The sequence below is a fragment of the Anomalospiza imberbis genome, chromosome 8 (assembly GCF_031753505.1).
Source record: "Anomalospiza imberbis isolate Cuckoo-Finch-1a 21T00152 chromosome 8, ASM3175350v1, whole genome shotgun sequence".
NCBI lineage: Eukaryota > Metazoa > Chordata > Aves > Passeriformes > Viduidae > Anomalospiza > Anomalospiza imberbis.
In genome coordinates, this window is record NC_089688.1 from 20103947 (window position 1) to 20129876 (window position 25930).

At 35.8% G+C, this 25930-nt stretch overlaps 1 protein-coding gene and 1 long non-coding RNA gene across 12 annotated transcripts in view; one reads left to right on the forward strand and one right to left on the reverse strand.

The window, feature by feature from the left end:
* Positions 1 to 18899, reverse strand: part of LOC137478120 (uncharacterized) — a 31671-nt gene extending 12772 nt beyond the window's left edge. Inside the window, exons 1-3 of one of the 2 annotated variants that reach the window (XR_011001411.1) lie at positions 18847 to 18891; positions 12024 to 12088; positions 159 to 268 (exon numbers count right to left, since the gene is read on the reverse strand). This is a non-coding gene — a long non-coding RNA (uncharacterized lncRNA). Of the gene's footprint in view, positions 1 to 158; positions 269 to 12023; positions 12089 to 18846 lie in introns of both variants that reach the window. The other variant, XR_011001412.1, reaches the window with a different exon arrangement.
* The window catches only part of CPEB3 (cytoplasmic polyadenylation element binding protein 3), an 80944-nt gene that overhangs the window by 26295 nt on the left and 28719 nt on the right, over positions 1 to 25930 (forward strand). For 4 of the 10 annotated variants that reach the window (XM_068197692.1, XM_068197694.1, XM_068197689.1 and 1 more), the window contains exons 3-5: positions 2271 to 2430; positions 13366 to 13422; positions 22741 to 22764. In XM_068197692.1, the coding sequence (XP_068053793.1) occupies positions 2271 to 2430; positions 13366 to 13422; positions 22741 to 22764 (241 nt within the window). Of the gene's footprint in view, positions 1 to 2270; positions 2431 to 13365; positions 13423 to 22740; positions 22765 to 25930 lie in introns of those variants that run through there. The other 6 variants (XM_068197695.1, XM_068197693.1, XM_068197696.1 and 3 more) reach the window with 5 other exon arrangements.

Genomic DNA, 25930 nt, shown 5'->3' on the forward strand with positions numbered 1-25930 from the left:
CAGGAATGTTTGAAGCTGGAATAAACTACCATTGTGGCAAAAGCAACAGTCCTGCCCTTTTGCTCGCCTGCCAGTGTTGGTTTTGCCAGCTCAGCTCTGCTATGGCTGTATTGTAAACCAGATCAGGGCACACATCTGACTGAAAAATACTTCCTTACCCCTGTTTAGGATATAAGCTATATCTTTGCATTCATATTTTCTCTTCAAAAGGATGTTGTAATTAGGTATTGAAGCATCTGACCTCTTCACTTACATGCAGTACATGTATCTAAAAGATGCAAATAGAAAAAGCCAACAAAAATTCTTTCTTGGAAGGAATTATATAGATTCTATTTAATCAATTCACTAATACATCACTAGAATGGATTTTTTCATCAAAGTTAGTGTTTTTGCTTTTCAATTTACCCTTGCATTTTTTTTAAGGATGTGATTATGAAATAGAACAAACTCTTCTCTACCAGTGCATATTACTAAGAAGTGGGTTGTTTTAACCAAATAAAGTTTTCTTTTTTGGAAAGAAACCCCAACCCCATTTTGTCCAAAAACATTTAGGACATTTTTGTTTGGTTGGAGGTTTTTTTGAGGATGTACTTTGGATTTGCTGGACATACATTTTATTTTATGTTTCAGTGTATTGATCCATTTGGATAGGTGAGCAAGTACTCTTTTAAATACAGTACACAAATGATGGAATTCTAAGCAGCTGTAGAAGACAAGAATCATCAACAAAGGCAATTGAAAATGAGTGAGCTCATTTGAACTTCAGTACTTAGTATAGCTTCTAACAGAAATCAAGTGCTATTCTTTGAACATCATGTTTGACTGCCAGAAATGCTCAATAGATTAAATAAATGTGTATAGAAAATAATGGTAGTCCACTTACAGAGAAGACAACATTAGCATGTTGGATAAGGGAAATTGGGTCTTCAGTTCAGAGTAGGCACTGTGGGAGCATGAGATTTTTGACAGTAAGGTTATCTGTATTTCGGAGTTTTATGCAACAGCAAGCTTTTAATGATGTTTATTTATTTTAATTCCAGAACAAGAATATTAAAAGAAAGCTTAATTTATACCAGTATTCTTGGCTTTAGTTTTATTTAAAGACAACCTAAGAACAAGATGGTTAAAGAGAAATAATATTTATTAAGACAGAATTGTATTACCTTTTCTATGGATACTGCTTTTCCTCTGAGGATTTTAAATACTAGTTTTGCAAGCAAGAATATCTTATAGTAACCATCTTGTGAAAAACACTGTTCCCGGAATTTTGGGGGCATGTTGCAACAAAGGTTTCAGTTTACAGGGTTGAATGGTATACCACTCTTTATAAACTGTCGCATAATATAGTATACAACACCCCCCTTTTTTTAATGATAGTGATGAGAGTAGGCAAATAAATTTTTTTTAGGAACAGGGTGACTACAAGGGGCAATTCTGTTATACTGTTTTATGGTGCTCTGAATACATGGGCACTGTACATTTTACAGTACTCTGAATACATGGGCACTAGTAAATTGTTTCCTCTATGGAATTGTTCCTGAACTTTGCAACTGGTTGTTCTAGCAGGCCTGCTAAAGACTGACTCTGGGTTTTGTTTTTCTTTTCTTTTCTTTTTCCCATTTCCTTACCAAAAGCAGAAGCAGAACTACAATGAATTTAAAATGGGAGGTTCAAACAATACAGACCAGCCCTTGCGCAGCTTTTTGAGTGCCCTACAGTGGAAGTGTTATCCTAGCTTGCCTCTGTTTTTTCTTGCACCTAGTGTACTTTCCTTAAACCTGTCTGGTTAATGTTAGACATTTGAAGAATTAATTGGTACTTTCTGGCACAAAGGTGCCTGCTGGTATCTTGAGCACTGCTTGCTTCTGCTCTGATATTAAGGTAGCACAGTGACAGAAAGCAGATGATGAAGCTGTAAACCGAGTCTCTCTGAAACAATTTCATTTCTCCAGTGTAACCATTAATACTGCTTTATTTCTAAGTTTGTATTTAAATGGCAATGTTTAGAATTAGCTGTTGCTTGTATGTATATTTTTAGAAATACTTAAAAGCCTCTTTGCATAGCTGTACTGGTAAAAACAGCAGTTGCAAAATGAAGGGTATAATTTTAAACAATTGTAGACATATTTATATTTTCTTATAGAAAGTTCTATCAAGAAGTAATGTAGAATTGGATTCTGGAATTTATATAACAAGAAATGAGTCTATGTTAGAAAATTAAGTTTTTCAATAACACTTCTCTTTTCTTCTTTTTTTTTCCTTTTTTCTAGGACCGGAATAGGCCCTATGACACTTTTAACTTGCACTCTTTGGAAAATTCCTTAATGGATATGATAAGGACTGATCATGAGCCTCTGAAAGGTAAACACTACCCTCCCAGTGGCCCACCAATGAGTTTCGCTGATATAATGTGGAGGAATCATTTTACAGGTTAGGAATATTCATATGTCCATGCTTGCTTGGTGTTTAAACAAAAATCAGCTTTTCAGTATTTCTATAAACTTTTTATTAATGAATGAGTTTCCAGTTTTGTGAAATTTCTGTTTCCCATCTTAAGATAAACTTCTCTACTAGCAAGATTAGGTGAAATGTGTATCCATTTATTCTAAGTGTATAGTCATAGTATTATCTGACTGGCATATCTGAAACGTGGGAGAGATTGTATCAACAAATTGTAGAGCAAGATCTCTTGCTGCCATCACTTCAAAAAATGTTTCACGCAACTGGAGTCCAATTGTTGCATTCAACATCTTTTTCAAAGGTTCTACTTAAGTGTGGATTATCAGCTAGGATGCACTGGTCCTAAACCAACCACTATATTAAGGTTATTGTCTATAGTTATTAGTGGTTTCTTTTGAACAAATTTATCTTAATTTGGATTTCAATTTGTTAGGGGGAGTCAAAAGATACTAGATATTGTTAAGTGCTGGGAAAGTTTTGATTATTTATGCTGTTAAACTCTGTTTGTTCTACCAGGTGTTGGCATTAAGGATGAAACCATTTGTAATACTTGGCTGATAGTATAGTAAAAGGTGTGGCAGCATTTCATTGAATTCCTGATCAGCCTGCACCCTCCTTTGTTTTTATCTTTCATTGGTTGTGTTTAAAAATAGGTACACATTCTTGCTGATAAGCATTCTTTCTGACTTTTAAGACTGAGGATAGTTGTAAGCCATATACCAAGGAAGTATTGAACAAGAAATGATTCCCAAATACTAAGAAGTCAGAACACAAAGAAGAAATTTAGTTGTGTATAGCACTTCTTCTGCTAATGCTTATATACATGCTTTTTGATGTCATGACTGCCTCATTTACTCTCCTCTCCATTTGTAAAAATATTTTTTCTTGGTTAAAAGTATTGTGCCTTTTTTTACCATCTCTTCTGGGTACAGATTTTATTCACAACCCAACCAAACTGGCTTCTGTACCACTGTTATCTTGAAATTTGCTGTGCCATAGCCTTCATGTGTCTTTAACCATCTGTCTAAAATGTCAAGGAATACAGTCTCATGTCTATTCTGATCATAGACTTCTGAAAAAGGGTCAAAGTTGAACTTAAAAAACCAAGTTCAACAAAATTGACATTTCTACTGGATATATGTTTCACGTGGCTGGCATTAGAACATTAAATAAAATTCAAATTGCAAGTAAATACAGTTAAGTATTTATTGTATCTTGTTAGATTCATTGTAATTTAGTTAAAACTCTCATGATTTTTATGGTTTTTTTCAGTATTTATTTACATATACAAATAGAGACTAATTTTTTAAGAATGAATTTTCACATGAATCTGAGTGTGGGAAAACTGAAAAAGATGGGGTTAGAAATTGGAGTGGATATTAATTATTGAAGTTGGATGTTATGTAAAGTTTAAATTGATTTTTTTCGATTTGACAATGGGAACATTGCCTTTACTTTTGCTCTAACAAAGGCTTCTGTCTCAGACTGGATGTGCTCTTTCTAACTATTTCATTTTCCCATTCAGTGCTTCTCACCCATTTTGGCCTTCCTCCCTTGCCAGTGAGCTCACTTCCAGTCAGCAGCTGTTAGAGAACTCTGCTTTTCTATTAGCTACTTCCCTGTGTCTCTGCCTATGGGTTCTTCCCCCCACTGATACCATTGCTGTCCCTGTGTTTCTTTTTTCTCTTCCATCTGAGTACAGGGCTGACTTTGCCAGCCCCCAGCCTTGCCCTGGCCTCTTGTGCACTTTCCCTGCCCCTGTTTTCACACTGCAGTGTGACTGGGAATATCTGTAGGAGCAGCTCTTTCAGGACATGGTCATTCTCCCTTGCAAGAGGCATTGCCTTCCTCTGTGTTAAACAGATCTATGTTACTAATTTAGGTGAATCCTTTTCCTGAAAATCATTCTTCTGCAAAAACTGATTCAGTCCTGGCATCACTTTCTTACTGCATTTTTGCTGTTTCTTTTTCTGTGAAAATTGGTCTTGACTCTTTTCCTGTACATCCCACTACTTTTTCTTTACAATGGTGCAGGAGGTTTTCAAATGCTGTCCTTCTCTGCACCTTCCTCACATTTCACTTTCTGAACTCATTTGCTTTTTCTTACTTATTCCACTCTTCTCTGACTCTCCCCCTTAAGGTAGCAGGGCATTTTAGTCTATTACCACATTCAGAAAGTAAGTGATCAGTTCTGCTTGTTTTGGCTTGCTCTTAAGTCATTGCCAAATTTTCGGCTTTTGCCACCTTGAAGCTTTTTTAATATATTGGTTATGTACTTCAGCCTAATTTTTTCAGTTCCTTGTAGAAAACCTCATGTGAATGCCTCTTGTGTGAAATTTCTGGAATATTATTAACTTAACCATCTCTCTGAGCTAGTTCCTCTTCATTTTACCACCTCTGTATTTCATAGTAAACTGTTTATTCCTTTTAAATCTTTACTTCCTCTTGCATCTGATTGTCCTCTCTTAGGTTTGTGCACTATTTCTTCTGTAGATACAAAAATCCTAATTTAAAATAAAAGCAATGAGATGGCTTTCAAATGACTTTTAAAAATTGTTCTTCTTTTGGTAAATGAGCCCTTTTTTCTCAAACAATCACAGTTAGCAGCACTTACAGGTCAGTTTGCCATACATTTACCATCCAAATTTTTAAGTGGAAAGTATGAAAAGGATGAGTACCAAAATCCTCTGATTTTGAAAATACAGGAAGATTTTATTATAGAAAAACTGTATATTTATTAGGACCTCCAATGCATGTTACAGAGCCTGAAACAGGTCCATGTTTCAGAATAATTTCAACCTGCTGCTGCCAGAAAATACTTATTTTTAGAAGTACTGTCTGTATACTCATTAATGAGTAAAATATTGCAAGCAGTTTATATGAAGTTTGCAACTTTGCTTGGAACATCATCTTTCTTGGCATATATGCCCTTCATGTCCCAGCAGATACTTGGAACAAAAAATCATTCTCTTGGGTATGGAATGAGAGATCTTGTTTAGAATGTGGGTGGGAGGATTAACCATAAAAGATTCTGATGGGAAGAACAAATTGAAATGCTTCTGGGATATTTTGTTCTTGTTTTGGGGTTTGAGTTCCTCATGCTCTGTTTGGTTCATAGGAGGTAGTGGAGAAGCTCGAGGTGAGAAAGGGAGAGTTTTTTGTTTGTAGTTGCTGAAGCTTCATACCCTTCTCAGTCTGAGGTATGGCCAGGCTTTGCCCTGCGGGCCGTGGAAACTGGGTTAATTTCAAGGTCACCAAAGCAGATCCCTTCTTTTAAGGCATGATCCACTTGACCTTGAGAGGACGTGTCATTAACTGACATTTTTTGGGGAGGGACTTTTTTATTGCTTTCAAGTGTGGAGCAGAGCAAGTCTGGCAGATTATTGGTGCACCAGAAATGATCTGATCCTCACTCCTGCAATGATGAGTTACTTACAATTGAGCCAGTCTGATTGGCAGGCTGGCTTGGTGCTCTCCAGTGAGGACAGCCGGGGTCGCTCAATCACTCAGTTATTTTTGTGTATTTCTTGTTGTAAAAGAGATGTGAAATCTAGCTTTGAGGTTTCTGGACCTAAATTACCAGCATATCCATCTAAGTTTCATTTTATCATGAGCCCAGTCTTGCAAGAAGGTGCTCAGTGTCAGCTATTGTTTTGTTTCTAAAACTGATTTCTCAGCTTTTCTTACAGAGAGGGGGAATCCTTTTGTATGTTCCTGGCTTTCTGTCCTCATAGTCTGAGAACTGTGCAACCTTAAAAATAATTTGCCATTTTTGTGCTTTGAGATTTAAGGAATGTAAATTAATTGAAAAGGAATTCTCATTTTCGTTTGTCCCAAGACTCTTTGGCAGACTTCCATACCTGCTTTCTCTACCATCAAGATCAGCTTCAACATTTTTCTTTTCTTTCAGTCAAGACTCATAAATACTTTCCTTCTTTCAAAAGGAGGAAAAACAAAGAGGGAAAAAGTTGAGTAAAGGAATTGTTAAGCTTTGCTTGGTTAATGACAAATTACAGTGTACAGCCCTGGGTATCTAGCTGTTCCCCATGTCAGTCATAACAAGGCCTCTTTGACAGAAATGTGCAGTATCTCCTAAGATGTTTTTCCTGAACAGTCTTATTTATTTTCTGAATGGCCAATAAAGTATATTATACACTACAAAAGTATGAGCAGCAGTTTTGCTTTAATGAGGAAAGGTTGTATTTGCAGTATTTTATAACCTTTTTTATTTACATTCTACTTTGACTAAAGGTGTAGGGCAAAAGTAAATTATCAGAATGGATATGGGTAGATGGCACTTATCACTGACCAGAACATTTCTTTCCTACATAAAAGTGTCTCCTGTCTGTGGTGTAATATGGCACTGTTGCAATATGTTTATCCGTGTCAAACTATTGCATTACAACACAAACAGAGGTATTCTGATCTATAAAAATGTTTTGATCAGAAGTAACTAGCAGCTGCTTTTGTTCTATTTTTAAATAATTAAATAAAATATTTCAGCTGTGTTAGATCATATGCTGTGCACATGTGCTACTGACAGGTCATGAAACTAAGTATAAAACTGAGGAAAGAAATCATGCCCTTTAAAGTATTTCTTTCAAATTTACTGTTACACTAGATAACAGTAATGTTTGTTGTTTTATTCTAAATCAGAACAGAAACGAACTTTGTAATTTACAAATCCCCACCTAACAAAAATTGTGTTTTTTTAAAGTATCACGACTTCAGTGTGACACAACTTCAGATATAAATAATTGGAGACAACACATGCACAGGGGGATTTCAAGAGTAGGCTTTAATATACTTAATTTTAATGGATATCATACTGTAGACAGATACACAAAGCATGTGTTGATTATGTCACAATATTTCAGTAGAGATCAAGATGTTGAATATAAATATACAACAGTTCACAGGCAGAAATAGTGTCTGTGGGGAAACTTTTTATCTTGATTTTCAGTATTTAATGTCACCCATTTATTTGTGAAACACAAAACTGAAGTTACTGGGTTACTACTTCATAACTTTTGTAAAAACTCTATCAGGTCATATGAAAACTAAGCAAAATTTAGGATTTCTTGTTTACATTTAAATTACTCACATTTTTGACAGCCAAGTGTTTGAAGATTACATGCAACTTAAGACTGTTGCAATATATGCAGAATAAACCTTCACTTTTCTACTTTGTTTTCCATTCATTTCAGTACATACCACCTGATTTTGTTAAGCTTTTTGTAAGCAGAGCACTAAGTTTGCCACATGACCTAAGAAAAGTGAAGGTGAATGGATCATATCTGTGTTTGCAGTCGGCAGCTGAACACAAAGGTCATGCAAATAGAACAGAGGCTGTCATCTCAGTGCTAGAAATGGTGCTACGTTGTTGGAGCTTTTTGCAGCACTTTCATGAGGAAAAACGTGCAGTGTACCAGCATTTTCCAAAATCTCGATGCCTTTCTGTAAATGCTCATGGAAAACAGAGTGAGCAGACAGATGTGCTTGCACGTGTATTTGTGTTTAAAATTAGGCCCCTCATGCTGATCCTTTGGAAGGAAAGAGAGTATGTTGCCTTTCCATTTGAAACTCTGCTTATTTTAAAAAATCCTCTTTAATATTTTTTTCAGGACGGAATATGGTCATTAAATGGTTCATATTTTTTAAAGAAGTGCCTTTTGCAACAATCCTGTAGAATGGTCATACTTCCTGATTTGCTGCTGGCAACCAGCATGTCCTTGTCTTTGACCTGCTGAATCTGTTTGGTCAGGAGTGGTGGGGTTTTTTGCTTGCTTTATTTAGTTTAAGAAGTGCTTGTAGAGACAGCAAATTTTCCTTCTCTTTATTTCCCTTTTTTCATTGTGCTAGTGAAGACTGGCCTCACAGAGATGTAAAGCTGTTTTGCTGTCTTTCTTTCTCACTTTGCTACTGTTTGGAGGGTTTTGTATATTTTAGTATAGATTGCTGATGGTAAAGTCTGCTTTGTTATTGTTTAATTTTAGTCCTTCCAAACACGCCAGTGCAAAATGCCAATATTGCTCTTTTGAATACAGTTCTAGAACTCCATGTAGAATGAACATATGTGTACAACTACTTGTCTACCACTTAAGAAAGAGTAATGCAAAATTGAAGTTCAAGTCTTGATTTCAAAGTACTATTATCTTGAAAACATAACTGTTTTCAAGCTAAAAATGTTTGCACTACTTAAATACGCACAAGACTGCTGTGTTTTATTGGAGCAATGTAATTTACTTATAAAGTCTGTATTTCACTGTAATGTATATGCTGTTTTATTTTATGCTGTTTTTTTTTTCCCTACTGGTAGGATATATATGCTTAGTCAGTGATAGGAAGAAATTTTACTACTGATATTCATATCTGATAATTATACACTTCTCTTCACATTGCCACAGTATGTTTTTGCACAGTTAAAGTATATACATGTGAACACAGTAGTAGTTCTTCATATTTCCCTTCTGGCAAACAATAGCACTTTTGTTCTGCTCAGTATTTTAATTTTTTTAAAGATCTGTAAGTGTGGGTGTTTAAATTATGGGTGTGAACAAATGGCAAATATACATAAAAAGAGGGGAGAGAATAAACTCAATAACCTTCTTCAGAGAGCTACCTTTTATTTTTATATTTTTTTTGTGGACCCTTGCATACAACATTCTTGGTGTTGAAATTGTCATGGGCACATCTGTTGAGTTAATGTAGTATAGCTTCACACGTCTGTAGTTTTGGGGAAAAGGAGAGAGAATGGTCTAAGGTCTACTCAGGTAAAAACTATTAAAATTCTTGTATATGCACATGTGCTTCCCGCTTTGTAGCCATTTGTGAATCCTGGAGCACACACTCATGGCTGAGCTGGGAGTGTGGGGAGATGAGGGAGGCTGTGTGGAGTTGTAGGTTGTGCTGTTATCTGGTCTCCCAAATACATGGGAGTCAGATGAATAATCTTATTTCACATGTTTGGGGTAATATTCTGGTTGTGCTTTGGTTTTTGCACTCTTCTGGGTCTAAACTTTACCCTACCCCACTTGCTACCTGTCTATCCAAATAAATATTGCTGGTTTTTAGTGCCTTTTGTTGGCAGTAACTTGGAAATGATAGAAAAGACAAGAGTGATAAAGGAGGTATTATTACTAAAGAAATAGAGCAGACCTAGTCCTGTTGCCAGTTTCATTTGACCTTGCCACAGGATTATATAGTCATAAATTGTAATTGATATCAACAGTGATCTTAAGAATTATGTTGAGAGGAAGTTCTCATTCCAAGGAAGTTCTCATTCCCAGAAAGTTCAGGACAGGTCAAAAGCAGACCAACTTTGCTATTTTCTAGCAAATCTTATGCCCAACACAAGTTGCAGAATTGGTATAAGTGGTCAATCTTGGTGCAAATCATGAGGTATAATAGTGCAAGAAGTTTTACTCAATATATAAGCAAAGAACATTGTTTCTTTGAATGTTGATTGTAACATAAGAAAGGTTAGAATAGGTAATGTAATCTTAACAGTCCTTCACTATGTGAGTGTTCATATCCAGATGCTGATTAGGGTTACACAAGTTCAAAATACCATAAAGCACTTAGGAAGAGTAAATTAATAAAAGAAGAAATGCAATAGTGGCAAAACTGTGTCTGATACTTATGTTTACTATTTCTGGAACAGCATTATTTCTCTAAACTGATCATGTAACTCAAGATTATCTAGACCATTAAAAAAAGTTCATTTGCAAAAGAATCAATAAAGATTCATATGTGGGAAGGATATACTTCCTGAAGTTGTTAGGAAGATTTCAGAATTCATTCAAGATCGGTATGTACTTTTACGATAATAGGTAAAGTTAAATTCCATTTATCACCTCATTTCCAGTACAATACAGAAGAGAGGATGGGCTCTAAACAGGAATTGGGCTCTCTGCCGTGGCAAGTATGATATTGCACATGCAGCAGAGCACCCAGGCAGTCCAGCTAGAAAAGTCTCTCCAAATGTTGTTAGGGGAGATAATTTAAGAAACTTAACGATGTAAGATAAGCAACAGTGCAGCCTGGGCTCTACAAGAATCGTCAAGCCTTCATTTATGCTCTGAAGTGTTTAAAGAGCAAGAAGTATACAGCTAGATGTTTTTCTTTTTAAACTAGGAATTGAAAAGACATAAAAGAGGATTATTGTTTTAGCCTAACTGCAGCACTCTAAGTGTATGTTATAAAAGCACGTAATTGAAAATATACTCAGTAAATAGTTATGAAACCAAGTCAGGCAGACTGAAAATGGCAGATGTATACTGAATACAAGTACTGGGGACGTTGTTACTGGAAGGGTTTCTATTTATGATTTCACCGAACTGCTGGAATCCATAACTTCTGTGCTCTTAACTTCCCTACGTTTCTGTTTAGTGTACTTAATATTCTTGAAAAGTAAACTCTTCATCTAGAGATTTTGTTTTATAACTATAATTAGAAATATGTGCTTATATAGATTTCGTAAATGTTCAGGTAACATACATGTGTTTTTCCTAAAATTGATTGTTTTCCAGTAGTCATTTATGTGTTTCACCTAAATAGGTCTTTGAAAGTACATATTCTTAACTACATTTCACAGTTCTACATTGCACCTTTAAATTAAAAAATTATAATTTCCTTTCTGTGCTCTCTTTGTTCCTTCGATAATTATGCAGTCTTGTAATCTACAGATGGTCTCTTTTTTCAATTGAATAATTGGTTTCAAGCAACAAAATATTAAAACATTGCAACCAATATGACAGGCTGTATAAGTCTTCATAATTAATTTGTTGTTTCATGATCGGTATATTGCCAGTCTCTTTTGAATGCTTTTAGTACAGGTGAGTTTTGAAAGGATTCCATTAATCTGTTTCTGTAGAGTTGCACGAGGGACCTCTGAAGATGTACAGAATTAACCTGCAAGCTGGCTTAGCTCAGTGGGAGAACATGTCCTTCTGCTTGTGCTGCTCTGTATTTTCTGCTCCTCTTAAAAGATAGCTGACAAGAGCTGTTTAAAAATAGCAGGCCAAGGGCAGGTGACAAAATGTCACACAAGCAGCACCTGGTCCAGTGACAGCCTGGAGGGAGGAAAAAACCAAACCCAGATGTCACAGATAGGATTCTATTTCTGAAGTTGGTCGAACAGCAGAATTTCAGCTTCAGCAAAGGAAAAGAGAAGGAGCCATCCAAGCATTATGCATTCAAATTTTACTCTATTTTTTCATAGTTGGTTTTTTTTCCCTTCTCTTCCAAGTATTAATTTTAAAGTACACATTAGTGAAGACACCTTTTCTCTTTTCAAGCAATACCTGTAACCTCACACTCATTAATACACTGTTAAGGAAAAGGGGATTAATATTCATCTGGGGATGTCTGAAGTGTATGAGCAAAGGTTATACTGAATGAAATAATAGCAGCTTTAATGTTTCTGCAGTGCTAGATTAATGTGAAAATATGTATAGGAGAACTATGTCTGTAATTAGGAAATGTGAAGTGGTTAATGAAGATCATCTCTTTAAAAAGCTTTCCTCAAGGAGTTGGAAAGTAAAAATGGAAATTCTATTTACCTTGTTCCTAACTTCTTTCTGGAGGTGCTCTTCGCGTCATAGCCTTATTGTGGTGGCATTTTTTTCTAAAATAATTGGAAAACTTCAATGTGAAGAAAAGATTGATTAACTTTTTTTAACCTGCTTATGACTTAGTTTCAGAAGTGTATTGAAACTTCATGCTGCATCTGTTCAGAAAGAATATTCATTACAGCACAGCAGTTTCTGTGACTGGAAATAGAAAGTTTTAATTATCAATAGCAACTAAAAATGTTGGAGAGGATTGGCTTTAGTTCTGCTTTGCCAGAGTTTGTTAAAATTTGGGTTTGCAGAAGTACAGGAACATAACCATTTTATTGGTTTTTCAGTGTAGTGAGTGGATCCTGAGCTCCCATATTTGAGTGTCCATGTAGTGAAGAAATGTAACCTCTTCCACAGAAATGTGACCTCTTCCTTAGCTTCCAAACTTAGCCACAGACTAGAGATAGGAGAAGCCTATTAAATGGAATTACATTATATACATAAAGTTGCTTACATTACCTAATTGAAATAAATTTTTACATGACTATAATTATCTTTTTACATATTTTTCCAAGTAAGGACCAATACAAATTACAGCTTGCAGATTTTCTTGGGTGCTTTAATTTAAAAAGTCCTATGACAAAGCATCTTCAGGGTGAGGTTTAATACTTCAGCTCAGTTCAAAAGTATCCAAAACTAACTGAGCAGCACTGCTGCTGTTGGCTTATTTCTTGCTCTAACAGTAAAAGTAGGTTTCTCTGGACTAAGTCTGCTTTAGGTCAAGAATATCTATTTTTCAAAGTGCATATGAATGTACTGCTTGAGAACAATATTCCTTTCAACCCAGTGTCTTACCACAAGTGATTGGTGATGGGAGATCGTTAGGGAGGAATGCAAAACCAGGGTAAGAACTCCCTCTCCAACTGTCTGTTAATTTGAAAGCTTCTGGTGCTGCATGTAGTATGAAAAATAGTGATTTATTTTTACCCGTTAAATGTAGTTTTGTAATGCTGTACTCGTTATTGGAAGCCAACTATAAATGGCATAACTGCAGCAAGGTTGAAGTTGAGGTCTTGTTTTGAAAGGGTAAGCATAATGCTTTCTTAGTGCAAAGTAAAGGAATGTATTAAAATAATTGCTTCTTTGTTTGTATTTTAAGTACCTACTACTGAAGGTATGGTGGTGTTAAATATTTTAGATGTGTATTCTTGGGAAGTTGTCTTCAATAGGTGGAAGATTCGGCTACCCTGACTGTTCATTCCCTTTAGAAATTTTCCATATTAATGAATTTAATTCAATTTTGAAATAAAAACATTGAAAATAGCTTTTACTTACATTGCAGGGCGTATGGGAATAAACTTCCATCATCCAGGAACAGACAATATCATGGCTCTTAACAGTAAGTAGTTAATGTCTAGTGATTTATATTGCCATGTAGAATATTATTTCTTACATCGATTGTGTGTGTAGCTGCACAGTCAGACATAAATATGTGTAATGTTTGCATAGAAGCTCATGTTCACTCTCTGAGAATGCTTTCCATAAGTCAGTCACCTTTGATTCTTTATATTAACTTTGTAATGGCTTTATGTGTTTCACTGGAACCATCATAGTGCCTGCTATGGAAAATACTACAGAATAGTCTCTCTCGTTCCCTCTTTTGTGGGTGTGTGTGCGTGTTAAAGCTGTAACTTTGATTTCTGATATCTCTCCAGACATATTTCTTCCTGTTGCGATGAGCTGTTACAAGTTTAGCATACAATTACATGGACTGACAATGTTTGCTTTGTTGGTTTCCATTATGTAGATGGGAATTGGGAGAATGTTTAGACATCTAAATAATGATGAAAACTGCACTTCACTGAGGGATTATTGCTTTTTTTTCTGTCAGGAAATAAAAGTAAAATTAAAAGTCCAGTCATGAACATAAGGATGCAAAAAACCTGGCAGAATAGAAGACAGTTACTGTGTGAGGAGGGTGGGGGACAGGGTGTCAGGCAGCACCAGCAGAATGATGAACTGAGCTGTGCAAATCAAAGCAGAGTATTTGTCTGTCGACTCCTGAGAAATGCTAACTGTTTTGAAATGTCCATTTTTGTTTACTGTGTTGTATTAGACATTTTAGGGTTACTTATGAACTTCTCTAAAATTTTTTGCCTTTGCGCTAAGACTTACTTTGTCTATGTAAGTTAGACTGTGTATAGCTGAAAACTGCAGGGTGGTTTTTTTTGTTTAGCAGCGAGCAAAGAATAGATGTGAAGAACCGAAAATTTGTAATAGATGAGATGCAAGGTGTTTAACATTTGGCTTTAAAGGCCAGCTTTTGAAACCCGTAAGACTTTGCTTGTCCTTTTCTTAGTCTTACATGTTAATGGTGAGGTGATATTTTGGGGAGATTTTGTTGTTATAGTTAGCAGATAAACCCCATTTTCTTACGGCACATGAAATTATGGGAAATCAAATAATTAACTAGGAGAAGTGTTTTGTTTAATTAAAGACTTTATTAAAATAGAGGAAGCTGTTCATGTCTCTCTGTGTAAATAAGGTCTACACAGTACAGGTGTTTGACATGAATTCTGGTCTCAGAATGTATTGTTCTACAATGGGCATTTCAGCAAGCTAACTGCAATAGAAATATATTTGTGAAGATGGGATACTATGATTGAATTTTGAGTTACCTTTAAAAATTGACAGTTATGATGAAAGATATAGTAGCATTTCTTACACAGTCTAACAGAGATTTTTGAAAGATGGGAATGAAAAACTGAAACAAAAAGTTACACTATTTTGGGACAACTTGCTTTTATCTTAAATGAATGATGTCTTTTATTCTGATTTCTTTTTGATGAAAATAATGAAAAGAACTTTTTTCCTGTCTAATTTCTTGTAAATTTTTACAGCAGCTATGTACTCTAATAGTTAAAAAAACCAATCATCTTTTGTAGCTATAGTCCTGTTGCATGATTAACATATCAGCATAGCTAACTGATGGACCAAAACTATATATACGTATACATTTGCACTATTTAAAATATTATGGGTTTATTCAAATATTAACTGTTTAAAGACTTAAATAAGCCTGAAATCATCAATATGCAATTTATGCAAAATGAAATTAAGCACAAATCCACAGTCTGAATAAGTTCCCATATATTTTTCCTCTTCTGCAACTCTTTTCCCTTCTTTTCTATACTAGGCAAGGCCACACCATTTTTGGCCATCAATGAGAGCCCTTAGCTAGAATTATTGTACTGTGAAACCGGTTGGGTTTTGCTTTTAAATCTTTGAAGAGCTGAGAATAAAAGCAAATATTCAAGTACACAAGCTTAAAGATTACTTTCTGTGATTGAAATCCTTTTTTGTATGTAGCTAAACTTGAAAAATTTAGAACTAGGTAATTCCTGTGTCATTCATTACCTTTTCCCTCTAGTGGGGAAATATACCGAGGAAAATTAGTTCAAGAAGAAATATTCTTTTCTGTGCTGGAATGGCTGTGATTTGGGTCAAAAAAATAAATAAAACTTCCCAAAAGATACTTCATCACAGTATTTTTTGGAATAATTTTGAGAACTTATATAATGTCTTTAAATCATAATACTTGTCATGTCCATGTTTAATTTCTGTGAAACCAAGCATTCTCTGCTGAGTCTGCAAATCCAACCTTCACATTCTATTTAAAGACATTGCTTCATAAGCATTTTTCTCTTTTCCTGTGAAGACATAGTAACAATCTTTAAGATTTATTACTCAGAGCTCAGTTTCACACTGACAATGTAGGCAATCTTTTGAAGGTGGGAGACAATGTGTGCTCATGCCAGCAGCAATGCAAAACTTCACATGCTGCAGGGGAGAAGGGAAGTTTTTGGGGGATGTTTGTCTCTAGCTCCTCATCCTCTGTGGCAGCACTTCCAACTGTACTTCAGCTGTTATTCCTGTTTACTCATGACAGCCTTTTGAAACTGGGGATTTTCCTGCCTGCCTGTCTTGAGCTGCTCTCTGTAGATGTTGGAGGGCACTCTTTGCTTTGAGGGAAGGTGTTGCTCAGCTGGCAGCACAGGGGGAGAATGCCACCACCGTTCTGTTCTGCAAGGCTAAATCACCACCAGCTTAAAACACTTAGTTCTGAAATAACGAAATTCATGGGGTAAAAGAGATGACTCTTAAATGCCTAATTACTATGAATCTCTTAGTGTCATTAATGGCATTATGCTTGTGTACATACAGAGTTGCACATGTGTATAAACATGTTTATATTATAAATGCTCTTGAAGTTCAGATTAGGCTTCTGTTGAGGAATGCAGTTTTCAAATATTCAGAGAGATCTGAGTATAAAGAGTAGCTAAACAAAAGCAAGATGCAAATATTAGATTGGAAGCATTTTTGGAGGGGAAATGGTATAGCTTTTTTCTGTACTAGATCTAAATGAAATTTCTCTTAATTGAAATAGTGTTTAGAATCAATTAGCGACATAAAGTAATTTTTTTAGTTCATACTGAGCTAAACAGTACAAGAATTTTTATAAACTTTCATCTACAGAACCTTATTAAAATAATTGATACTGTAATTTGTAGGGGAAGCGTGGCATAAATTTAACTCAAAGGTGTCCTCCATCCTTTCTCTTGCTAATATTCAATACCTTTTGTAGCCATACATTTTGCAGTCATTGCTTCTCTTGAATATGTGCTCCTTTCTAATTAGCTGAGTAACAAGGACTGAGTGATCAGCATGAATGCATAGTCACCTACATGGCAGGTGGTGAGCTGTCTTTAGGGCTTCTTGGGAACTCCAGAGCCTCAGTGACCTCAGTGGGAGAGAAGTGTGGCAGGTGAAAAAGGAAGATGGGAATAAATGAGGGTGTGTGATCTCTATAAGGAAGCACTGAAGTGTTGTTTTGGGATCCCTACCAATCTTCTATAAAACAAATGTAGTCTAAAGGCAGTTAAATGGAACCCCTTTGTGAAATGCTGGAATTTTGTTTTTCATAAAGCTCTTCTGCACAGTGACTTTGCAGTCCTGTTGGGCTACAAATGTTCCATCTGCTTCCACTGTTCATTCTTGTCTCATACAAAAATGTGTCATCTGTGAGGTCTGGTACGATTTACTCTCCATCTGACTGTCTTTTCACTAGTGTAATTTAGTTCTATTTATTCAGAGTAAAATAATTTGAAAAAGACATTAAGGAAAGGATTTGGGGCACTTTTTTAGATGTCTGTGTTGAGATTTTGGTTTTTGTTTTATTTTCCCATTTATGTGGGGAAGTTGTCATGCCATGACAGGAAATGTAATGACAAAAAATGATTTCATTTTTATTTCCATATTTCTGTTGTTTTTAAAATTGCCTTGTCTCCTTAAGAGCTATTGTAATTAGCTCTTCCTGATGTGCTGTTTTCAAACACATATAGTGTTTGGATATAAAAGTTGCTGAAGTAGCATTTTATATTTAAAAGTTTTGCCAATGCTACTGTTCTACCTTGAAAAAAACTGCTCCAAATTGAAAGCTTGTTGAATTACTTTTGTCTTGCAAGATCTTGGGTTGGCAGTTTAACAGCTAATAAAAGCTTTCTTTTTGTAGTGATAATATTCTGGGCAAATGTGTGACTAAATTCCAGGAGGCATCAATCTCGTCTAATAGTTTAGTTCTTGCCTATGGGAATTTGCTCAGCTCTTTAGCCCAGTTGCCAGGTTGGGTTACTAATGTGTCACCCTCTTAATAGCATGTATAGAATAACAGAAAGGAATAAAAACCACTGAGAGAACGTACAAGGTCTGCAAAACTAGACCTGATTTAGTTGTGATCTGAGTGAATATAAGTGGAGGGAAAAATGCCTGATGTGAAGTGTGAGACAGCAAAGGCAGTGGGGTTCAGAGGAGTCCCAGAGTGTGGGAACTGTCACTTTGCACATCACCTTGTTAGGTTTCTCAGAACCAGCTGTACAAGCAGTTGGTATTGGTGCTGCCTTGGAGGCTTGCTGATATCTCAAAGTCCCTTCTGTACCTATTTAAATTTTAAAAAGGTGAAGGGGGAAGCAGGGGAGCAATAGTAAGTACATGCTTTTTTTTCTTTCTTCCTTTCAGTTTTTTATATTGGCGTCTGCACTTCCAGAGATCCAATTTGGCTGCTTTTGAAGGCAGTATCTCTTATCAATGGCTGCTAAAGGCTTTTTCTAGCAGAGGAAGATTTCTTAAATTGTCTTCCTTTTAATCCAACTTGGTAGCTCTTTAATGCCTTCTTGTTTGTTTGTTTGTTTTCCCCACCACTTTTCCTGCCTCACAACCTCACCAATGTGCTTTCCTTTCATCTTTGTGATCCTCTCTGTTGTGGGTTAGTGCCATCTGTTTCCTCTGAATGTTAAGATTTGCCAGGCTACTCCAAGAGCATTATATATGATGCTAGAAGAGATGAAGCAGCCTGGTTGTTAAAAAATGTGGGTTTTATTGGTAACAGATTTTTTTAAACTAAAATGAAAAGATGGAAATAGATAAACCTTCCCTCTTGTACAGTTGCTTGGCTGCTTGTATGCCTCAGGAAAGGACACCTAAGCTGGTTTTGGGTATTGAATGCAGTTTATGTGTTTGATCAAATGTTTAAGGCCCAGTGTGGGGGACTTAGCTGCATAAAGCTTACATGTAGATTGTCTTTTTCTGGTGATGGGATTCTGGTATATGTATGTGAGCATATGTTAGAAGGGAGATTGCTTCAACACTCAGGTTGTTAATATTGGGAAAAAATCAACCACAAGGGATTGTTGAAGTTCATACAACCAAATTATTGTAGTGCCCATCTGCACATCCAGCCCATCTATCAGTGGAAGTAGAGAACCACCTTTTGAACCACTTGTAGATGAGTGTCCATCTCTGCAGATCTTCTGGATGATCCCTCTGTTGCAGAAAAACACATTGCATAATTATACTTGATTCTATCACCTTCCTTCAGTTCATGAATGCATTTCCCTGGTATTTTAATTCACTTGTAAACTTCCAGATCCCTAAGAACTTCAGAGACCCTCTGTTCAAAAGCAAAAGCTTGACATATTTTCCTTTCTGATCTTAGAAAATCATTGCATAACTCATAATGTCCTAAAGCAAGTATTGTTCTGAACTGCTGACTGCTTCAAGAATACAAATGAGTGTTCCAAGCTAGAAATAAGATTTTGGTACCTTATAAATCAAGGAGGTTCCCAGCCTTGTCAAATAAACTTTTTTTTAGCCAGTATAGCTCCAAAACTTCTAGCCTGTAAATGTTGAACTCTTTTTTTTTCATAGAGGTAATGCTATTTTACGTTAGTTTAAGATGTGTCTTTAAGTTTTCTTTGAAGTATGTGTCTTTGGTATTGTGGCCACATAACTGCATGAACAAGATAAATACCAGAAGTGAAGAAATAATGTTCTTAAAAATCTCAAAATACTTTCTATTAAGTCTTCCATAAAATATGATAATACAAATAGATGTTGTTGCCTATTTCTAAATTTGAAATTACATTATCAAATTCATTTTAAGTTATGATATGGAGAGCATGTAGATCTAGTCCTTTTGAGTAAATGTTTTATGGATTCACAGATTTAGTGTTTCCTAGGACTGCTAATTATTTGATACAAATACAAGCTGCAGTTTTGGTCCCACATTATAATAAAACAGTTAAAAAATCCCAGAAAAGTCTCCTTCATCAGTTTCATGTAGCCTTGAAATGCAGTTAAAATTTGAGTGAGTTTTGATTTACTGCGACAATGGGCAATCTTAGCTGCAGGCTTTGGGGAATTCCAAAGCATTAACACTGAGTTTCCTTGATTGCATTGCAAGATTTGAGGTTTGGGGAGTTTGTTCTGCTGGTTTGTTAAAAGCTTAAAGTTCTGTCCTCCATGATACAGTTTCGTGTTCATAAAAATACACTTGGCTTCTGGGATGAGGTGAGTTAATAGTTTCAGGAGAGTTATCAGTGGTGAAAAAGAATCTGTTGTTCCTTTGCATTTGAGGCTGTGCGATTTGGGACACAGCAGTTATGTAACTTTGTACCTGACATTTCCAGAGCATTGCTAAGGATGGACAAGCACCAGTGCAGGGACGATCCTACTGCGAGCTGCACAGTCCATCAGTGCACTTCTTACATGGGCAAATGTGCTCATCCCTCCTAAAGCACCTGGGTTTGCCTTTATATGTCATGCTCTAGGAGGTACCTAGGAAAGAATCATTTCTGTTGAATTTAGAAACTTTTCAGATGGTTTTCTGTGCAAAAGGACATTTATATCTGGCACCAAAACCAGTACATGGGGAGCAGATATATTAGTGGGGGTACAGTTTAAGGAGTTCCCAGTTGCTTTTTGTTTTCTGTTGGAGTTGCCAAAGAGAGAAGGTAACTTTATATACATAGCTCTGGTAATTGCATTGTTTGTAACAGTGCAGTAATCTTATTTTCTCCCAAATGTCTTCATTCAGGAATAATTTTAAAATTGTTTCCTTTCTAAAGTATTTACTCAAACTGGAGGCATTATGAAATTTACCTGATGATCCATTCCTACTATTTAATCTGCTGTGCTGTGAATTTTGACTTGTGAGCCAGATGGGTATTTTTTATTTAACTTGTTTCAAATGACACATTCAAACTTCACATCCTGAGAAGGCAACATAATAAAGTGTGCAGTGACATTCTGAAGTTGTCATGCTGAATAACTCAGCTTCTTGGAAAAAATTAACATTTTAATATAAATATTAGTTAAAACTGAGATAACTTACAAACTGTGTGTATATGTATACAAAATACAAACAACAATGGTGAAACTTCACCTTCTTTGAGTATTTAAATGTGATGCAATGTTTTTAAATCAGCAAAAACTGACTTGCCTGTCTTCCTGTTTAAGTGAATTGCACTATTTTGCCCCTGGAATTTACAGGCAAATATACCTTCAGTGAGTTTCAGTAACTTTTATTAACATAAAGATTGCGTGTGAATGCAAGAATAGGATAAAAGTATTATTCTGCAGTGCAGTATTGCATATAAGTGTTATAATATATGAGTAGCAGTAGGGCATTCTGAAATTTACAGAAGCCTGTGGTAGATTTCTGCCATCATGTACTGATCTTGATCAGAGCCTAAAAGTTTACATAAGCATATAAAGCTTTGCTTTCTTCAGAAGAAACACAAGAATCTTTTTCATCACATACTGAAATAATTCTTCTCTATTTAATTTTGAGATTGGTAACATTCTGAGAAACCTTTTTCAGATAAATTGCTCTCAGAATGTGTCCCTAACTATACCTTGAAATATGCTTTTTTTGGGAATGTGGGCATTCATCAAGACAACAACTTGCTACAGCAGATCTGACAATGATTCTTTGCCATCATAATAACTAATAAAATAGGGCAAAAACTAGAAAGCAGGAGGACTAATTTTATTCTTGCTGCCAAGCCAGCTCTAGTGTTAATTCTCACTGTTGCCTGCTATGCAGGAAGCAGAGTCTTTCTCAGGTCTTAGCAAGCCCCTCACTGTGGCTGAGTAGCTGTTCACACAAACAGCCCCTGCTGTCTTCGTGTTAAACATTAATTGCAGAGCAGTTCATCATAGCCCTTGAAAATTTTTTAATCCCCCCCAATGACATACTCATGTAGTTGCCTTTTTGTGACCTCATTGATAGTGGAAGAAAAAAGGTGTGGGGGTATGGTGTTTCTTCAGGGCTGGAGGAAGAAGCTGCTTGGGTAGAAGAGAGGTTCTTGTGCTGAAGGAGGGCGAGCCTTGCTCTGGGTAGCCCCAGGGCCCCTTGTCAGAAGAAAAGTAGCCAGGGAATGCTGAGGGGTCTGGTGGGACATCTGGGTGTGTAGGGCAGGACTGGAAGGCACTGTGTCAGAAATAAGAGATGGGGTTGGGAAGGAGCAGGAACACTGAGAGTGTTACAATGGGGAGAGAAGGAAACGAAACAAAGCTCTGTTACCTCTTACCTGAGCTCACTTCTCTTGGAAAACCCGCTTGATCAACCCAGCCTTCCACGTTTGATTACCTTGGAAGGATAGATGTCTTTTGTGATATTTCAGAGATCCTGTGTAGAAGACACACTTTTCCAGATTATTTTCTGTTTTTCTAAAACTTTGATCAAAAATTCTGGGTTTTGCATTTGCCACTAAATCACAAAATAACAGTTCTAAAGTTGTCCAACATTGTGGATTTGCCATTGATGCATGTCTCATTGAAATGCTGTGTTAATTCTGGTAGTTATGAAAGCATTTTGTCAATCTAGTTTTATTCATCTGAATCTACTGGCTATTGAGTTCACACTGTTTTAGTAGCATTTTAGTATTTACATATGGTTAATTATTTAAATTGAAACATAATTGGAAAATATGTTCTCCACAACTATTTAGTAAAATGCAAAACTAGTTCTTTTAATTAGGATTACTACTGATGATGCTTATTGCCACTTAAAACCATAATCCTAAAATACTATTTTATAATACTGTGCTATATGCCTGATTTTTTTAATACCTTTGCCCTTTGCTATGTAGAAAATTTGCACAGCAGGTATGTTCTTTTTTTTTTACTTCCCTGACTGTATCATCAACTTTTTTTTCTTGTCTTGGGTTGTTTCAATTTCATCCTGCACTTTCAAATGTCTTTTCCTTCTTTATGGTGGGAGGGAAAAAGAGAAGAGGTAGAAGCTACATTTTCATTGCATTTGGAGCTAAATCTAATGACAGCTGTACCGACAATTTTCTTCTGTGTTTACATGCAGCCAGGAGCTATGGGCGGAGAAGAGGTAAAAGTATTTACTAAATGTCTTGTTTGCTGAATAGTGGGAGAAATAAATATTTAGTTTTCTTGTGGTAAGATAATGTTACCAATTTTAACATTATTTAGTTGATCAGTTGCTTTGTATAAATCAATCTCCCTTTTAACAGCATCTTAAAGCAATGATGATCCTGAGCTGATAACATCAAGTGCGTTGCTGTTACTAGAGAACTGGAGGATGACTGAATGGAAAGATGCTCAAGACATGTATTTGTGACTTGAAATGCATAGTGTTCCAAAAAAAGATCAGTTTTGGGTTTATGTTTGGTGTTTATTTGTTTTGTAGAAGTCCAATGTTTAACTGCTGCATTGAACATGTGAAAATTCCTTGTTTTCTTACATGAAACAGCTTTCACTGAATATTAGACTTGATTACATTGAATTGCCTCAGATAGAACATGTGTCAATACCAGTACTAGTAACTGTCCTCAGCAGTGAATATTGGTAATCATTTGGAAAAGTTACAGTATTTGAGCAGATTTTAACAGTATTTCATCATAGACAACCCTTAAAACATAAAAGGAACCTGAAAGTATTTTATAAATGTACAGTGCTGTATATCAGTTTATTCTGAGAGATGAAGGAACAAGGACAATAGCAAGTCCAACAGCTGTACTGAGCAAGCCACTAATGCAGCTTACATTTATGTCCTGTGCTGTAGCTTACACAGACTGGTTGTTATTGAGAAAATATCAATGAAAATATCAGTGAAAACAGCAGCTTTTAATCATTACGTTTAGGCAGTGCCATCTGCATGGGGTATTTCAGCATTAAACTTAATTTTCTCTTCCTTTCCATGGAGTTCTCTGCCAGCTATGCAGGTGACATTGCCCCCTTTTCCAAATGTAGAATTTGCATCACATTTGTGAAGAACCTTAGAGACGGATGTATCCATCACACAAACCAATAGAGTCTAAGGGCTTGTAATTTGTATGGGTTGAGGTGGTAGGCTGTACAGGCCAAACTAACACAGCTTGTAATAAAGGATTTGCTCTGATTTTGTTCAAGGCTGACACAGTTTAGTATTTATTTGATAGTTAAATCTGAAACAAAAGATTCAAATTTTCCTCTCAAAATTACTCTCTGTGCACATGAGCACTATTTAATTTTATTTTAAGATTGTGGCAAGTGTTTCCAGATTGATCAAATGGCACCAAAGTAGGAAAGGAGGTAGAAATCAGTAAAATAATATAAATTACTGGCAACTCGTAACTGAAGAAGCAAAATACAATAATGCATAAGTAATTGTGATGAATGTAATTTAGGCTGTTTTATACAAATATTAGTGAAGACAAAACAGGGCAAACAAGTTCTGAATGTGCTGGCTTTTCAGATTTTTTTTTCTCACTACCAAGAAGCATGTTTCATTCCACAAGTTTCCTGTGTGAAATTAAGGCTTTTCCATACTAACAGGTAGATTTGTGTGTGTCTTGTCATTAATGTTAGGAATTTTGACTTGCCTCATTCATATTAAAGTCTGTGATTTTCATGCTTTATCATTACCTTGACTTTTATAATGTTGGTTTTGAGCTTCCTTAACCTTAAGCCTAAAATTCTACAACAGTCTGTTAAAAAATGTGTTGGTTATCAAATATTCTCATACATCCCTCTCTATTATTGCTTTTACCATTTGCATTGGGATAATATGCAGAGTAACCACAGGCAAGTCTGTGCAAGGACTCATTTTATGTTTGCTGCACTTGGATATGTTAATTAGAGTTTAATTCTGTCACTGTGACTAAGCATCTGCAACGAGACAAAGTTTTGTCAGACATTTCTTGAGGCTTGCCATAAACTCTCAGTTCCCTACTTGATTCTCTGTTTCCTTTGAGAAAAAAGATGAGCATTTCTTTGTAGGTATCATGTTTAGAGATGTTCAGTCATGTTCTTGGTACCTTGTTTTTTAACTTTTACAACCAGTTTTTCAGGTACAGATGCAAGCACCACTGTGGGAAATCAGCCCAAACTATTTTGCTGCACTGACAACTCAGAGATGCCCAGGGAGGGGTACAGGAATATGTTACAAAAAAAGTGCATTTAGTGATGCTTTCCCATAATGTTCTCCCAGAAATTTGCTCAGGGGGTCTCTTGGAAGTGATGTTTTAATATTTGTTGCTTTAGATTGCATTTTTCTCCTGTTCTTACACATTCCTTTTTTATAAGCCTACATAAATTTTTAAACATCCCAAAAAGTCTGTGGCAAGGGTTTCCGAAATTTGCCTTGCTTTCAGCCTTGGCATGTACTGATTGTGTTCAATGCAGTTTATTTTTCCCTTACTGGAGAAGACTGTGAACAGTCATTCCCTATTCTCTGGTCTGTATGCTTTCCATTATTTCAAATGTATTCTTCTTACATTTAGCTCTACACCTGACTTAGCTATAACTTATAGAACATCATTTACATTTATGTAAGGTGAGTGTGGTGCTTGTAGATCACCAAGTGTCTGGCATGGTGCTTAGAGGTGATACCTTGCTTTCTAAGTTGCTATGAATTTTTATTATTTCCTTCAGAACTCAGTCTCCTCTGCAGATCTGTATTTTATTTGAACAACTTGTTAATAATTTGATATGTCATCTTCCACTAATGGCTCATGTTTGTTGTTTGTTTACTTTTTTACAAGAAGGTAGGTTCATGGGCAGGAATTTAAAAGATTATTTATCTCTCCATTAATGTCAGTCTCTGAGATATTTTCAGATTTCCTGCTTTTCAGTGAGTGTTCTGATTTGATATTTTTACACAGTTGTAGTATTCTTAATTATTTTTTCTCTCACGCAAATGTTCTCTTCTATGTTAAAATGCATATGTTTATACATGTGCATGACATGTTTGTCCATTAATGGAATATTCATCATAAGTCTTTCCTGTTTTATGCTCTAAACCCAACATTTCTGACAACAAGTCTTTGAAAGGTAGCATCTCTACATCCTTCTCTGATTGTGGCTTTTTTTTACGTTGATGTGTAAATGCACGGTAGGATTTTTACTTCAGTGGACTTTTGTGTCTGTAATCTCTTTCATTGTTTAAAATTCAATATATTATTTTTAATCAACACTTTTCTGGTGCCTGATGTTTGTAATAAAAGATCAGGCTGGTGTTGTGTGTCAGTGACTTTACTGATTTGGTTAGCTCATTT